The 16,934-nt window shown below is 43.1% G+C and overlaps 1 protein-coding gene across 4 annotated transcripts in view; it reads right to left on the bottom strand.

Annotated features, from left to right (window-relative positions):
• MICAL3 (microtubule associated monooxygenase, calponin and LIM domain containing 3) overlaps positions 1 to 16,934 on the bottom strand; it is a 168,515-nt gene that overhangs the window by 37,817 nt on the left and 113,764 nt on the right. For 3 of the 4 annotated variants that reach the window (XM_065405164.1, XM_065405156.1, XM_065405150.1), the window contains 4 exons: positions 14,198 to 14,427; positions 12,036 to 12,125; positions 7,134 to 7,271; positions 2,174 to 2,236 (listed from right to left, as the gene is read on the bottom strand). In XM_065405164.1, coding sequence (XP_065261236.1) covers positions 2,174 to 2,236; positions 7,134 to 7,271; positions 12,036 to 12,125; positions 14,198 to 14,427 — 521 coding nt within the window. The remainder of the gene's footprint in view (positions 1 to 2,173; positions 2,237 to 7,133; positions 7,272 to 12,035; positions 12,126 to 14,197; positions 14,428 to 16,934) is intronic. The other variant, XM_065405170.1, reaches the window with a different exon arrangement.

Consider the following 16,934-nt stretch of genomic DNA (forward strand, 5'->3'; position numbering starts at 1 on the left):
AGACTCCTATAACTTTCTCAATTGTTACACCTTATCCCATCTCAATTATTATGGGTGGGTGTTGGTCACACAGCTTCAAGGTCTTTCCATAACTTCAGGCAGAATCTTTTTTGTTTTAAAGGCATTTCTAGCTTTAACCATAGCACCGGCAGACTGCACAAACCTGGGCCACATTTTTGGATTTATGCATATAATTATCACAACTGCAGGCTCAAATGACACGTTAGACATTTAACTGGGTTGTTGAATGCTCAATTATTGCAAATGAGCACACATTCTCAGTAGTCATGCTGCAAACTATATGCACACAATGCTAAAATTCTGGCTCCATAATGATGTATACAGATGCCAGTGCTCATTTCATAGCCTATCTGGGACCATTTAAATGACGACACTACTAATCATGACAGTCTAAGAAAGAGTGAGCTGGCATCTTGACATTTTCCACACACATTTTGATCTTCTCCTCTTTTTCTAGTAGAGGCTCTTTGCTTCCTTGGTCTTCAAAGCATGACACTGACATTCTGTCCCACTGAAACAAGGGTTGTCCTGCCCCTTCAACCTGAGAATTTCTTCTATGTCACTTTTTCCACCTTTGTAGCATCACGGCAGTGGAGGGGCACATTTTTTTTAAACTGTTGTTATAAGATGCTGTGCTATCACCTAAAAGGGAGTGTGGCATGACATTGCCTGCACCCTTAAACCAGAGGCTTTATAATACGCAGAATCTTACAGATCTACAACATGAAGCCGAGTCACAGTTGTAAGGGCTGGGCTTCCCACTGTGACATCTAAAGATGTTCTTAACTAAACCAGCGCCCCCCTTACACTGATGCTTTACTGACCTGCTTGTTGCTTGGGTGTGTACCAGCTATTGCCATTTTAGAAAGAGTAATGCCACAGTAACTTGTTTTAAGTAAAAACATCAAATGTGTGCAACTGTCACAAAATGTGTAGAAGTGTCACCTTCAAAAATGTGACTATCTGACACTGGCCTGGCTATATGTATGTTGGTTTCTCCATTTGGAAATTGTGGTGCAGTGTTCGATAGCAAGAATCTAATAGATGAAAATAAATTCTTCACAATACCTTAAAAACACAACATTCAGCAGCATATTTTATGGATGCATAGATAAGTAACACACTGGTGCAATGGGCAGCCCATTCTGAAGGACCCGGAGCTTGGGGGACAGGATAAGAGGGTGGCTGGTTATAGTTATACATATACTGTGCATATACGTATGTGCAGTTAGGATGAGGAGCAAGAGGACAAAAGTTGCCGCACAGTAACTGGTGAGATATACACTATGGCAGCCAGAAACTACAGATTCAGCAGTCTGTCCATGTCGGCCAACAGCCAGGACTTGACGGGGTGATGTGCAGCTATCCTGTAAATGCTGCTGCCTTGCCAAAACAGTTACAGAAGCAACGTTTTAGAGGTGAGCTAATTACTCCTATTTGCAAGGGCGACTCAGCTAGAGGTCACACAAGTTACCCCTGTTCTACTCTATTTTTTTAGACCCTTTTTGTGGTTTATAGAATTTAACACCCTCCCATCCCCCGAAATATCCACACTCACTGATTTTATAAGAGATTCTAGGGGACCACCTAGGAAGAGCAGCTGACATTTAGCATCTTTCCACTCCTTTGGTGCTTAGGTGGGCAACATGTTTCAGGTTTGTGGAGCGTGGCTTTTTCCATAGTCACTCCTGGCTCTAGAGCGTCCCTGGCTTTAGCTTAATTGACATCTTCTTTCTTGGTCTCTTCAGCAGGAAGCTGTAATTTGCTCCAGACACTGCTTGAAGCACTCTCCCTAATCTTTTCACTTACAAGCAAGCACCGAGATCCCTTTGTCAAGGGGTGGGGAAGGATGACAATTACTCCTCAGTTTATAACCCAAATCAAAATATTAAACCTACTTTCTTCTCCTCCTCCATTACACGGAAGATGTTCTTTTCTGTATGGCCTGCCTTTGCAAGGGGTAAGATGAAAGCCCAGTTCATGCAAGAATGGACTGTGAGCGCGGCATGCATGCACACTCCCCCCTCCTAGTCATGCAATAGCAACAGGGCCACAGTTCCAGTGTTAAGGTACCAGCTCAGCTGTTGAAGGCATGGAAAGAGGGCGGGCAGGGTTATTCTGAATTGGTATAGAATGAATATCACCAAACTACCTCCAGAGACCGTCTCCAGCCATGCCTGCACCGCCTCACGGCGTACGGAGGGAAGGTCGGATGCTGAATTTAAAAAACAATAAATGATAGTAAATCAAAAGTTAGACACAAATAAGTGTATGAAATTGAAACACTAGAGAGAAATTTCTCAAAACCGAGAGCAGAAATAAAACCTAGGCTTTGTCAGATGATGGAGATTGGATTTGAGGGTTAAATTAGGATAATGAGGTATAAATACCAAATCTGCTTTACGATCCATGGAAGATAAGGGTGTTAGTGAGAACTGAACACGTCCTCAGTGTCCTGTTTGCAGATTCCAGCCATTTTGGTCAAGCTGACAAGAGAAGCTAGAAGATGGAGTATGACCACACAAATAGTGCTAACAGAAGCCAAAGGCTGTATTGATTTCAGACTATATTGCCTGGGTTTGGATGCTTACAGGCAAGGGAGAATTCCTACTGGAGCATGAGAGATCACAGAACACAGCTTTCCTGGGTATCAGCAATGTTGTACTGCTCCTTTAGCTCTAACCATCAACTCCAGAGAGTGGTTTTGAAGTGCTCTCTAAACAGCACATGTGGATTATTGCAATGAAGCATCTAAGTTACGGGTCTGTGGAAATCCAGCTCTCAGTTTGGCCTATTCTTTGGGGAAGGAAAGATTGCTTGCTTCCCGAAGGAAGTTGTAAATGCCACGGAAGGGATTGTCTGCACCATAGGAAAGGGTCAGCACAGGTTTTCCTTCACTTTACGGACAAGTGTAACAGTATATCATGGAGGCAGCTGTGTCACAGAGAGAGGAGTTGGGATTTAGAAACAGGACACTGGTAGCTCACAATGCCGGAGTGAGTGAAAGTCCTTCTGGTCGACTTTTGCTTTAACCGCTCTTTGTTTGCACAAAGAAAAACATGTTGGAAAAATAAGAAGAGAAAACATAAGCTAAAAGGAAAACTGAGAAATGGCAGCACACTTGACTTGTGGCCACTTCTGTTACACTGGTCTACAATTTTTGAGAAGTCGTCTGCTTCAGAGATAAAATGTGCTATTTATTATGTATTTTGATGTGCTGAATTCAAATATGACAATTAAAACAACTGATTGGCTACTGTTTCTAAGATATTTAAGTTTTTACATTTTATGTCTATGTATATTGTGTAGATAGTAGAGTTTTAATCATAAATTGTAAACCTAGGTCTTTTCATGTGTTTATGGTTGCTTTACATGATAATATTTCACCTGTCCTGTTTATGTAACACTTTAAAAATCAGCAAAAGGGTTATATAAATAAAATTTATTATGAAACAAAAGGCAAAAAACTATTATGTACATAGTTTAGTCCTATTCAGTGTCTACTCGGCGCTTCTTGGCTTGTCTCTTGTATTCATTAAATGGAGCATCTCTTGTCACTGTACAGCAATAGTCTGCAAGCATTGATGGGCTCCATTTGCCCTGATAGCGTTTCTCCATTGTTGCAATGTCCTGGTGAAATCGCTCGCCGCTCACTGCTCCGCAGTTCGGTGGAAAAAAATCTAGATGAGAGTGCAAAAAATGGATCTTTAGTGACATGTTGCAATCAAGGCTTTTGTATGCCTTGAGGAGGTTTTCCACCAACAACCTGTAGTTGTCTGCCTTGTTGTTTCCGAGAAAATGTATTGCCACTAACTGGAAGGCTTTCCATGCCGTCTTTTCCTTGCCACGCAGTGCATGGTCAAATGCATCATCTCGAAGAAGTTCACGAATCTGAGGACCAACAAAGACACCTTCCTTTATCTTAGCTTCACTTAACCTTGGAAATTTTCCACGGAGGTACTTGAAAGCTGCTTGTGTTTTGTCAATGGCCTTGACAAAGTTCTTCATCAGACCCAGCTTGATGTGTAAGGGTGGTAACAAAATCTTCCTTGATTCAACAAGTGGTGGATGCTGAACACTTTTCCTCCCAGGCTCCAATGACTGTCGGAGTGGCCAATCTTTCTTGATGTAGTGGGAATCTCTTGCACAACTATCGAATCTGCAGAGAAAACAGCAGTACTTTGTGTATCCAGTCTGCAGACCAAGCAAGAGAGCAACAACCTTCAAATCGCCACAAAGCTGCCACTGATGTTGGTCATAGTTTATGCACCTCAAAAGTTGTTTCATGTTGTCATAGGTTTCCTTCCTATGGACTGCATGACCAACTGGAATTGATGGCAAAACATTGCCATTATGCAGTAAAACAGCTTTAAGACTCGTCTTCGATGAATCAATGAACAGTCTCCACTCATCTGGATCGTGAACGATGTTGAGGGCTGCCATCACACCATCGATGTTGTTGCAGGCTACAAGATCACTTTCCATGAAGAAGAATGGGACAAGATCCTTTTGACGGTCACGGAACATGGAAACCCTAACATCACCTGCCAGGAGATTCCACTGCTGTAGTCTGGAGCCCAACAGCTCTGCCTTACTCTTGGGTAGTTCCAAATCCCCGACAAGGTCATTCAGTTCACCTTGTGTTATGAGGTGTGGTTCAGAGGAGGAGGATGGGAGAAAATGTGGGTCCTGTGACATTGATGGTTCAGGACCAGAAGTTTCATCCTCTTCCTCTTCCTCGTCTGACTCAAGTGAGAATGATTCTGGTGCATCAGGAACCGGCAGTCCTTCTCCGTGGGGTACTGGGCGTATAGCTGATGGAATGTTTGGATAATGCACAGTCCACTTTTTCTTCTTTGACACACCTTTCCCAACTGGAGGCACCATGCAGAAGTAATAATTGCTGGTATGATCTGTTGGCTCTCTCCAAATCATTGGCACTGCAAAAGGCATAGATTTCCTTTTCCTGTTCAACCACTGGCGAAGATTTGTTGCACAAGTGTTGCAGCATATGTGTGGGGCCCACCTCTTGTCCTGATCTCCAATTTTGCAGCCAAAATAAAGGTGACAGGCTTTCTTAACCATAGTGGTTATACTGCGCTTTTGTGATGCAAAAGTCACTTCACCACAAACATAGCAGAAGTTATCTGCACTGTTCACACAAGTACGAGGCATCTCTGCTCACTTTGGCTAAACAGAAATGTGTCCCTTTGCAAAATCAAACACTGACAAATAAGAGAGCATGACACTGTATGATTTCTAGAGCTGATATAGGGCAATTTGTTCAGCAGAGTGATGTAAGCTTCGTTATGATTGCATCATCCATGACTTCTAGGAATAACATGATGCAATTCATATCATGTATGACGCAATACCAGCTTCAGATTGCATCATTCCTTGTTTTGCCTAAAAAGCAAGTACTGTCCAAACCCAGTCATAGATTTATTCATAGATCCAGTCAAAGATGTATTTTAGTCATTTCTGGTTTAAATTGAGATCCCTTCCCTTTATAACTCACTTATCCTCCGCCATTCCCAAGTCAATGGTCGTATATACTGACCCAATAGCATATCTTGAAAACTAGAGCCAATCAACAATTTTAAGCATCATTTTCGTTCTCAGTGACCCAGAATTAGTAAAGTTTGACTACATTTATTTCAGAAGCATTTTGGCTGTAGAGCAGTGTTATCAGTGGAAGCTAAACTCACCTTAAGTACGGAAAACTTGAGGAACAATGTCAGCACTTACTCAGGGTTCTTAAACTTCAAGCAACATTGGTCAAGAATGTTTAATGCTATAACACGGAGGCCTGTGTTTGTATTATTGTGGGAGAAGGGAAATAATGATCTATCTTTATAGATCACCTTTCACTTCAAAGAATCCCAAAGCACTTTACAAGCTACTATATTTATAAGAATAACTTTCCCCCACCACTCAAATGTAGCCACCTTTGGGGTGAAATGCAGCACTGAATAATAAATGCACACACTAGGCAGTAAAGCCACTCCCAGCTGAAACTACAGAGGAACCTTAGGCAGAAGATAGTTACCTGGCAAGAATTTGGCTAGGGAACAAGAGTTAAGACCCCCAGCTCTTAGAACAAGTACCATGTGATTTTTAATACCCACAAGCAGTCAGGACTTTGGTCTTAAATTTCTTTGGAAAGACAGCACCTCTGTAACACAGTTCTCCTAAGATCATTCCGGAACATTGGTTTGGTACAGACTTGGAGGGAAGACTACCACCTACTGAATCAAACACCGCAAAGTTTTGGTTTTGTTGACACTTGGGCTTTCCTTACAGCTCTCCAATACTAGGAAAGTAGGTCCCACCCTGCTTAGCTCAAGACATCTGACAAGATCACAGTCCCAAGTGTGAGAATAGTGTGGAAGGTGAATCACAATGAGATATATGAGAGATGTTGGGAGAGGGTACTAGCATTCTCTATTTTTTTTCCTTCTCCAAAGTGACCTTAGAAGCAAAATGGCATCTTGAAATGGTGACTCACTTTGCTGAAAAAAAAAAAAAATACTGTCAAATCTCAATACAAAGAGCCAAACAGCAACCAGCTGTCTCCTTGGGCCCTCTGTGCTCTTCACCATTCCCTGAAGATACCAGGCCCCTGCCAGATGCAGATACAAATTTTGAAAAGCAGCAGCAGAATATATTCATTGTAGACGCGAAAACTGTTCAACCCTTCAGAATAAGTAACTTTTGTTTTTCCAAGGGCTGGACTCCTCATCACCCCCATCCTGAAGGAACACAACTGGCTGAATTGCTTCCTCTCAAATCCAGAACCCTTTAAATCTGTTATCAGGGGCTTGCAACCTGCAATATCAAATGATTTCCATCCTGTAGCAGAATGTTACACAGAGTCTAATTAGATACACAAGCCAGGAAAGCTCACTATGCTGTGTTGACTTAGAAAACCAGTGACTTAAATGGAGACCAACCTCAAAAGTAAAACGTTTAAACAAGTGTTTAAGTTTCAGGAAGCAGAGGCTTTGAATCATTGTTCACCCTTCTGAAGAAGGCTGCGCTTGAAGGGAGCAGAAGCAACAGAGTTAAACAGCTGCAACTGTGATCTGGGGATCGATGCAGCAGGAGATTACCTCTGGAGGTGGAGGACTTTGAAATTGGGACCATTTTTTCCTCCTCCTCTTTCTCGCGGATGTGTGTCCAGTGCACATCTGCCAGGATCTCCAGGGGATCAATCGGATTTACAATCTGCTGTAGCCTCAGGTTTCCAGCTAGCAGACCGAGGATGAGGCAGATCAGGATGTGGGCGGGAAGGGAGGAAGGGTAGGGTGGAAAGAGAGAGAAAAAAGAGGAAGAGAAAGGAAACACACGACAGGAAAGGAAATATAAGGAAAGAAAAAAGAAAATATTACTTGCCAAGATCAGTTTGCCAGACAGACAGACAACGCTTGGCATCATGTGTGCATGCATCTAGAAACACACAACCATTCATAATCCTCAGACTCCTGCTCCACCCTGACGCTGAACAATGCTAGCCCAGAGGCATACTACCTCTATTGCAAGCAGCACCCCGGCAATGGAAGACACTCTCTGAGCATCCAACTGAGATTTGGTAGGCGATCAATTAGCAGAAATTTCAGCCTTATTCAGCCTATTCAAAATGAGTATTACCCTATGTATCCTGCTGGCAAAAGGCATGGGGACAGTCTGCACTGTGGGCTCAATTCCACAGAACAAAGGATCCATTCACTCCCCAGAGGTCCTCAACATTGTGGAAGTGAACTTTTTGGGGGTTGAATCACAACTTTTCACCCACATGTGCAACAAAGAAACCATAAGGTCTCCCTTTGCCGGCTGACCTCAGAACGACCAGCTGCATGTAGCCTTATATCGCATTGAATTTTTGCTCAGTTTAAGGTTTACAACACTTTATTCAGAGCATTCTAGCTGTGTTGTTGGAGTAGTGAGTGGGTTGTTCAGGGGGAAGCATCATTTTATGAGTAATATCAGCATTCTCATTGAAAATAATGAAAATAACCTCTTCTCTCCTTCAAAGGGGATTTCCTTTGACAAAAGTGTAGGTACATATGGCTGACCGCTTTAGAAGGTATTTTGTGTATTTGAAGGTTTTCAACTAGACAGTTTGATTCATCCACCCTGGTAGCAATTCTCTTAATTTCCCCTTTGTTGTTGGTTTCTTTGCGGTGCGAAGGACCCTGGGAAATTTGATCGTGGGTTCTCCTCGCCATTTTCCTGCAGCAAGGTATACAGGATTCTCCATGGCTGATCTGGCCACAGGTTGCAGGGTTTTATATTCTGGCAAGCTGTTTTCTCCACTAACCACTCCCCACTCATTGGCATGCACTAGACACAGCCATTCACACTGTAGGGCAACAAGCCGTCTGTCTCTGCACAGCAATGAGCCAACCTTCACTGACTGCAGATTGCCCATGATGTAGGGCAACAGGCCAGGCTCCATCTCAGAAGCTTGGAACTAGGCATTTGTCAAAAATGTACTAGGGAAGGACTGTCACACACCAGAATAACCCACAGAAAGCCTGGTTTGTGGAATCATAAAAATAAATTTAAATTATATATATATATATTTTAATTAATGGAGATATCCTATCTCCTAGAACTGGAAGGGACCCTGAAAGGTCATTGAGTCCAGCCCCCTGCCTTCACTAGCAGGACCAAGTACTGATTTTTGCTCCAGATCCCTCAGTGGTCCCCTAAAGGATTGAACTCACAACCCTGGGTTTAGCAGGCCCATGCTCAAACCACTGAGCTATCCCTCCTCCCCAAATAAATTAGGACTTCAGTCTCAGAAATGACTGTGGTATCACACTCAGCACTATAATAGTAGGAGAAAACGGATATTGAGAGAAGCAGCAGTTATCTAAGCACAAAATTATTTGGTAGTTAGTCAAAGGGGCAAAAGAAAGCAGAGAAATACACAAAAAGGGAATGGGATTCAATTTTAATCTGTATATCACAGTTTTCTCAGTGTAACGATCCCTCTTCGAATCAGCACAAAACCTGACCTTACCAGAACTTCTGGACATCCAGAAGGGAACAAGAGAATATTCAGGAGTGGCTGATAGGGCCCAAGTCACTGGCCAACAAATGGAGCGGTCTGATCTTTCCTCATTGCACTTGTATTCCAATGCTCCCACATGCAGGCTCTGAGATCAGTAGAGTTAGTGTTTACACCACACCACACAGCTGAGTTAAAAGGTTGAGGATTACCAGCAACAGCTGGAAGTGGGAAGAAATATATAGTCACTCAGCAAGGCTCACAAAGAGCAGGTCCCACTTGATCTGCAGGACTTATTCCATATTATAATATGGCTTTGTATCCTGATTGTTGGGGACTTAAACAGGTATGACATCACCAAAGAAAGGCCCAATCAGAATGTAGAATTGGACCAGACACAGGTCTGACATCACTAACTTTATTACCTGATTATTCCTTTTACACAATAGGTACTGTAATGTACTTGCTACCCTATATGTTACCACTACCTTTCAATGGATGGAATCAGAATTGCTCAAGTGTGTGTCACAGGCCCTGTACTACTACAGCAAATAGATTCTCCTTTATTTCAAGTGCTAGGAATCTGTCATTTATAGCAGGAGGATCTGAGATCTCAGGTTTTTAGTGGTCGGGTTATACAGCACAATGAGAAGCTAGAAATAGATGGCATGTGTTTGTTACAGTATCCATAACCCCATTAAGGAAATGAAATTGGAGAATAGGGAGAGACGCTTAATTTTAATGATTTTTTTTCCATATGGAAATGACATGCTTTTGCTGCAAATGCAGCCATAGCCTACACCTGCTGGTGCCATCTCACCTGCAGCACTTTGCATGCTGCTTTACATTTTACTCTTATGGCTTGTCTACATAGACATTGCATTAATTTAAAAACCAGTTTAGTTAAACTCATGCAAACTCTAGTGTGAATACACAGTCATATCTGTTTAAAACAGGCTATATCAATGTAGCTTGCTCCTGTAAATTTACTAATGTAAACTAAACTGATATAAGCCAAACTTGTACCAGTTTAAGTATATTCGTATGAAAATCACTCCTTTATTTAAACCTGCACATCTGTGTGTGTAGACCAGGCCTTACTTAAGAAGCAGACCCCAATTCAGCTTTCTCAATAATGTAAAAACTTTAAAGAGCCCGGCCACCTGTGAAGTATTGGGGGCTGGCTAGAGGGCAAACCTGGTGTTTCTCTGATGTCTGACCATGTGAATGCAGGCTGAAGATGTGACAATCAGAGTCCAGACAACCCAAGAGGAGAACAGAGGGTCTGGAACCCCAAAAAATAAGCCCTTGAATTGACTGTATACAATGTTACTGTGCTATAAAATATGTTGAGTAAGGTCTTCTGTGAAAGCTGGTAATGTTTTGTACTTGATGGTCATTATGAACTATCAGAGGGGTAGCCGTGTTAGTCTGGATCTGATTAGTCTGACATGCGTCTGACGAAGTGGGTATTCACCCACGAAAGCTTATGCTCCAATACATCTGTTAGTCTTAAAGGTGCCACAGGACTCTCTGTTGATTATGAACTATGTATACGGACTGTGGTTATGAATTTATGGGGAGACACGGGACTGGAAAGGCTGTTGGTGTCACCCTGCAAGGAGTAACTAGGCTGGCAGAAGCCAGGGTGAGACCTTGATGCTTGCGGGCTGGCTAGTGGTGTCAGGTCTGAGGCACAGCAGCACAGCATTACGGCACCGAAGGTTACAGGGCAGGCAGTAACAAACCCCTTACTAGGCTAGGTGACCCACAAAACATCACAGAAGGATTTCAAATGGCTGCGGCTGTGGCTTCCCCCAAGGCTGGCCACTAAGCTTCACAAGAAGCTGGACCCCTTTGTTCACCGTTACACGAAAAGATAATTTGGTGAATTCCAGAAGAACAGCGTGTTTCCCCCTCTAGCTTCACTGCAGCAACTCAATAACACTTTAGGAGTGGCTGGGCTCTCTCACAAATTGACTTTGTAGTTCAAAAGTTTAACTGGAAGCTGTCCCAAACCTGCTCTTTGGGAACAAAAATTAAAGTGGGACAGCTGCTAGGATAGAGAAGAGTGGAAGTTAAGGAAAAAGGCAGCAGTCACCCCTATGTGCCTGTGCTCTCTGGCCATCTGGCTACCTTCAATTCTCACCATCAAAAAATGTTAAATCAGGGACGATTTAACATTCCAAACTGAACTTTTCCAATAGAAAGTGAGTGTTGAAAGTGGCCAAGGGACCCCAGACTTCTGCTCAAAGCACAGCTAGACTCCAGGGGGAGAGCAAATGATGGGTCAAGAAAGGCTCGGAACAAAAAATATTTATATATACTGTACGTATATTTTCAAAAGAGCAAAGAAAAATGTTGATATTTTCCCATATGATTTTCTCTTATGCTCCTATGAAATATTTCAGACTGATGCATATACTAAAATTAGTTTCAGGCAAAACAGGAACTATAAAATAAAGGAGGTATATTATAATAGCAATCAGCTACAAACAAAGACATGCAACCCTGGCTCTCCGGTGCACCCACTCATTTGGGTGAAAGAACTCACCCTGTAGTCTCACGTATCCTGGCACATATGAGCAATGTCAATGTAGCAGGAATGAACATACTGTTGTAGCCCAATACTCCAGGAAAGTAACCATCAAAACAAAAATGGCAACACAGTGCATTATGGGAAACAGTGCACCTAACCAAGCAGGAAGTGATCAGATTCATTTCAGGTATATTTTACAGTTGCTTGAAGTGTCTCAGTGCTCTCTGGAGTCGATCTAGCTTTCCCTGCCCTCCCCCACAAAAAACAGTAAAAAATGTGGTACAGCCAAGTAGTGCCCATACTTGGATCATGAGAAGAAGTCAGTAATTCCTGAATCAACCTCGAGAGAGTTGGTGAATGCAATTTACTAAAAACAGAAAATCTTTTCATGTGGGACCTGCTCTTTAAAATGTCAGTTCCGTCTGAGGGCAAATTAAAGTGGTGATGGCACAAGGGTACCTTTAAAAGTACCCGTGTCCTCTTCATTTGAGAGACGTTGAAGCCAGAGGCCTTGCTGGAGCTCTCTCGCCCAAGGGTAATACTCTCCCTCTACAGCAGGGGGAGCCACACCCCCACATATAGCATCAGATACACACACACAAATAATACAGAGAGGGAAAGGACAGAGAATCAGAAAGCATAGAGTTATTGTCTGGAAATCCAGTAAGACTTACTGTACTCAAAGCTCCCTGTTTGATAGGCAAACTCCACTGGACAGAGGTCTGGGAACGTCACAATTTAGTAGACTGATAAACAACATGCATATTACTATACTTAAACCGTGGTCTTGGTTCTGACAGAGACTTCAGCTACGGAGTTCCAGTTTCCATGTGGAAAAATATAGCCAAACCACCTAGTTAAAAGGCCATCTCCCACACCAAATGACACCTGAACAGGACTGCCACTGAAGCCCAGCACAAACGGACCTCTCCTCATACTGTCAACATTACATGGCCTTTATGAAGCTGGTCTTTGTAGTCTGGTAGCTCTCATGAAAGTAAAGGGGAAATGCAAGTACCCAAGTCATGTTTTGAAAGATAAGATCCAGTCACCATTTGGAATGGCAGTGAAGCATGGCAAAGATACCAGTTTCCAAAACAAGCTCAGTATGGTTATGACTTACTAAAGAGGTGCAGGGGAGGAAATCCTTCCATAACTTTTCCCCACCCTTTTCATAAAGAAAGACTCAGAGCTGGAATAAAAACATCCTGGAGAGCACAGGGATTCAACTCAGGCTGCATATTGTGTAATGTCTCCTGCTGGCTTAGGAGAGCTGGATACTGCTTCTCCTGGGGCCCCATTAATATTGGCCATAGGGGGTTACTGCTGGGTGATGTGAGGCACTCCCTCCTCCTCAAGGCTGAATGCGCTGCCTCCACAGCACCCGCAGACCTTGCTAGAGAACAGAGGGCCAAATCCAAATCTGATTCCCCTACAAACTAGTGAGAAAATAGCACAATTGTCACAAAGCTGAGAGTTACACAGAGGGGAACCAGCAAGAGAATTAATTGCTTGGGTTAGACCATTATGGTACAAGTAGGCTCCACCCAGGGGAAAGTATCTTCTGCCCTCTGGCTGCACCCTGCATTCAGGCATAAAGTGCCCCCCTTCTAGCACTCTGAACCAAACATGGGAATATATTGATCCAATCAGAGTACTGAGTCCAGAGCAAGTGGAGACAAGAATTAAACCCATCTCTCTTATCAGGCTATACTGGGGAGAGGGGTAAGGTACTGTGGTTGGTTGAGGCCCACTGTTATGACAGTATATGGGAAGTGTACTGTGCTGTTACTAGTGCTGTAACTGCCCTCTAGAGAGAGATCTTCTGTCTCTGATGTGGTCAACCTAGCATCATTTATCAGCACTAAATTCACTTACAAATACACCCCTACCCCGATATAATGCTGTCCTCGTGAGCCAAAAAATCTTACCGCGTTATAGGTGAAACCACGTTATATCGAACTTGCTTTGATCTGCCGGAGTGCACAGCCCCGCCCCCCCGGAGCGCTGCTTTACCGCGTTCTATCCGAATTCGTGTTATATCGGGTCGCGTTATATTGGGGTAGAGGTGTACAAAGCAATGTTAAATACAAGGATAAAAAGAAAAAAACGATACGAAAGATAAGAAGGCCTTTGGTTTGACACACTCTTTGGGTACATCTACACTGAAGCTGGGATTGCGTTTCCCAGCGCGGATAGACAGACATGCGTTGCTCTGCCCGAGCAGTGTAGCCGGGGATAACATGGGCTGCAGCTCAGGCTAGCGCCAAACCTGCCCAGACACTGCCATTTTTCATGTGCTAGCTCAAGCAGAGCTAGCATGTCCATCTACCCACGATGGGCGGCACGCTCCCAGCTGCAGTATGCATGTGCCCTTTGACTCAGTTCCTTCACTGGTTCCCTTCCATCAATATACCCTCATAAGAACCTCTCCCATCCCGCCCCGATTCACTGCTTCCCCATCAGCCCTCAATGGTGTTCCTGAGAAGAATAAGGTACAATCTAACTCATCTGATCGTAGGGGTGCCTGTCCAACACCACTCTGGGCTGAACATGGGTACTTGGCTCAGCTTGCCCTGCCTGCGTAGCAGAAGGAAAATACAAACCGATCTTTTTCTAACCTTCACTAGACTCTTCGTCCTCCTCTTCTTCCTCTTCCTCTTCCCGGGCTTCAGCCTCGTGGTTTTTCTGACTTTCAGGCTCTTCCTCGTTCTTTCCCTTCAAAAGGGCATGGATTCGCACAGCCTCTTTCCATGGCACGCCTCCCAGGTCTGAGGTGGGCAGCTGTGGCTGCCCCGGTTCCTCTTCTTCCTCCTCCTCCTCCTCTTCCTCCATCTCGGATTCTGAACTACTGTAAAGAATAAAAACAAGACAGAGAAGTCAATTAACAATGCATCTTAGCTGAGTTTATATATGGCTGGCAAAACTTCAGTACAAACTATAGTACGTGTAATGGAAACCATATTTTCCCCTTCTGCTTTCAACATTTCATTGCACTATTTTAGAAATAGTGGATCAGGTCAAAGGCGCTTGATGCAGAGACTGTAGGTAGATCCAACAGCGAAAAGGTACTGGATCCAGTTCCTTTTAATAAAGGGGAGCCAGAGGAAGAGTAGTTGTGGAGATCTGTCTAGGTTCTTATATGCAGTGCTATTGTAGCTGTGTCGGTCCGAGGATATTAGAGTGACAAGGTGGGTGAGGCAATATCTATTATCGGACCGACTTCTATTGTTGAGAGAGACAAGCTTTGGAGCTGCATAGAGCTCCTCTTCAGGTCTGGAAAAGGTACAAGATCAAACAGATAGTTTAGCTGGTGAAGTTTATTCAAGGTGAAGTGGCCAGTTAACTCCCTTGTAGTCACAGAACAAAAAGGGGGATTAGTGGTTTACAGATTATTGTAATAAACCATAAATCCAATGTCTTTATTAAGACCGTGAATTTTAGCATCTAGCAAAGTTATAAATTTATCTCACCCACCTTGTCTCTCTAGGTCAGTGGTTCTCAACCCACGGGCCGGGTGGGCAGCCCAATCAGCATACAGCTGCAGCTCATGTGACATCCTCAGGGCCATACAGGTAGTATATATAGTGTGTGGATGCGGCCCACATAACACAGAGAGGTGCATATGCGGCCCACAATGGTAAATAGGTTGAGAACCACTGCTCTAGGTTCTTATCTGATACTCATTGTCACAGTATCTGAGTGCAAGTGGGTTCAGCAAGAAGGTGGTGATCTGGATCATGTCACATTCTCTTGAGGATTTGGGTGAGAGAGATAGTTTGGCAGGGCCAGCATATGGGGAGATCATGTCTCTTGATGGCGTGTGTGGGTGTGTGTGATATTGCCGCTGGGTTTAAGCTGCTGCGAAGTTTTGTTGCTTGGCAGGGAGCTGGCAGGAAGATTTGGGGAACTATATTACTTATACTTTTTCCATTTTTTCCTGACAATCAGTGAATGTTGAAAAGAATATGCACACAGTCCTAGAATTATCAGGCCATCATGGTACATATAAGGGATGCAGCAGGTAAGATAAAGACAGCCAGAGAGCAGTGCACAATTACATACACTGTCCAGGATCTTAGGCAGTAGTATCACATGAACACAGGAAGTGTCCGCACATGTGTATAGGGCGGATGGGCAAGAAACTATAGGCAACAGCATGAGAATAACTATCAACCCCACTACTCTCATAGCAAAGTCTGTAAATCACTGTGTGGGAAACAAACATGTATATCAGTATGACCCATTTTTGATAGCCACCCCCTCTTTAAAGGAGGGATTGGTTCTGCTTTAGACTAGATGGCCTCCTGAGGTCCCTTCCCACCCTGATATTCTATGATTCTATGATTTACACATTACAAGGTTTCCTTCGTGAAACATTCACTGGTTTTGCTTGAGATTCCCACTAAGTATTCTCCTAATCGCTTGTTAGGAGAAGGCTTGACTTTGTAAGTGAAAGATACAACAAGCGTCGCTCTTTGATTATAACCTCTAGGTACTGGCACTATAGTTAAATGTTGAGAAGGCACTCCCACCATTTTCAACCCAATTTTTCCAGGAACCCTTTTTCTAAAAAATGATCTTTTAGGCTGAAATCTTTCATGCTTTTTTACCAGCAAGGAAGGGAATTTATTGGCAAGTTTCATAGATACATTTGCCAATTTTGGAGTTATCCAGACAAGAAAAGGTACATTTTCAACTCAAGAATTTGTTCAAACGCTTATGCTCAAGTAACTCAAAGCCTGCTTTAATTTACATCTGTACCGAGCTCTCAAGAAATGCACTGAAATAAATAAAATAGCTGAAATGCACTTTGGCAGATTTGAACTGATGAGTTCAGAAAGGAACACTCATCTAAACGTATAGCGGGAGAGGAATATCTATACTAACATACAGCAAGTTTATATATGGTAAATAGATTGAATCTTAAACTCAGGGTGAGTTTTGTATGGGAATAATCCTTAACTTTTCAGCTGGTCACACATATGCTCTTTGTATGCTTTAAAAGCTAGTGGTACTAGGGAGTGATGACAATTTTTCCAGAGTTCAGGTTATATCAATATTACCATACTAAAGCTAATTTTCTCCCATGCCCAAATTCCTCAAGAGAGGTCCTATGCACTGCAGATTTTACAAACTTCGTCTGTGACTATAGATTAGTTGACAAATGTGAGGTGAACTGGAGAAGCTATTTCTGAAGCATCAGATTCAGTAGGAGTTAGGCCAATTAAAAAAAAAAAAAGTCTTAGGGAATCTGTCCATTTATTTCAATAGCAACTGAATCAGGCTCTTGATGCATTGTCACATCCTACTACCAAATATGGATTGGCCTAGAAATTTCAAACGTGTTTATCTAAA

The sequence above is a fragment of the Emys orbicularis genome, chromosome 1 (genome assembly GCF_028017835.1).
Source record: "Emys orbicularis isolate rEmyOrb1 chromosome 1, rEmyOrb1.hap1, whole genome shotgun sequence".
NCBI lineage: Eukaryota > Metazoa > Chordata > Testudines > Emydidae > Emys > Emys orbicularis.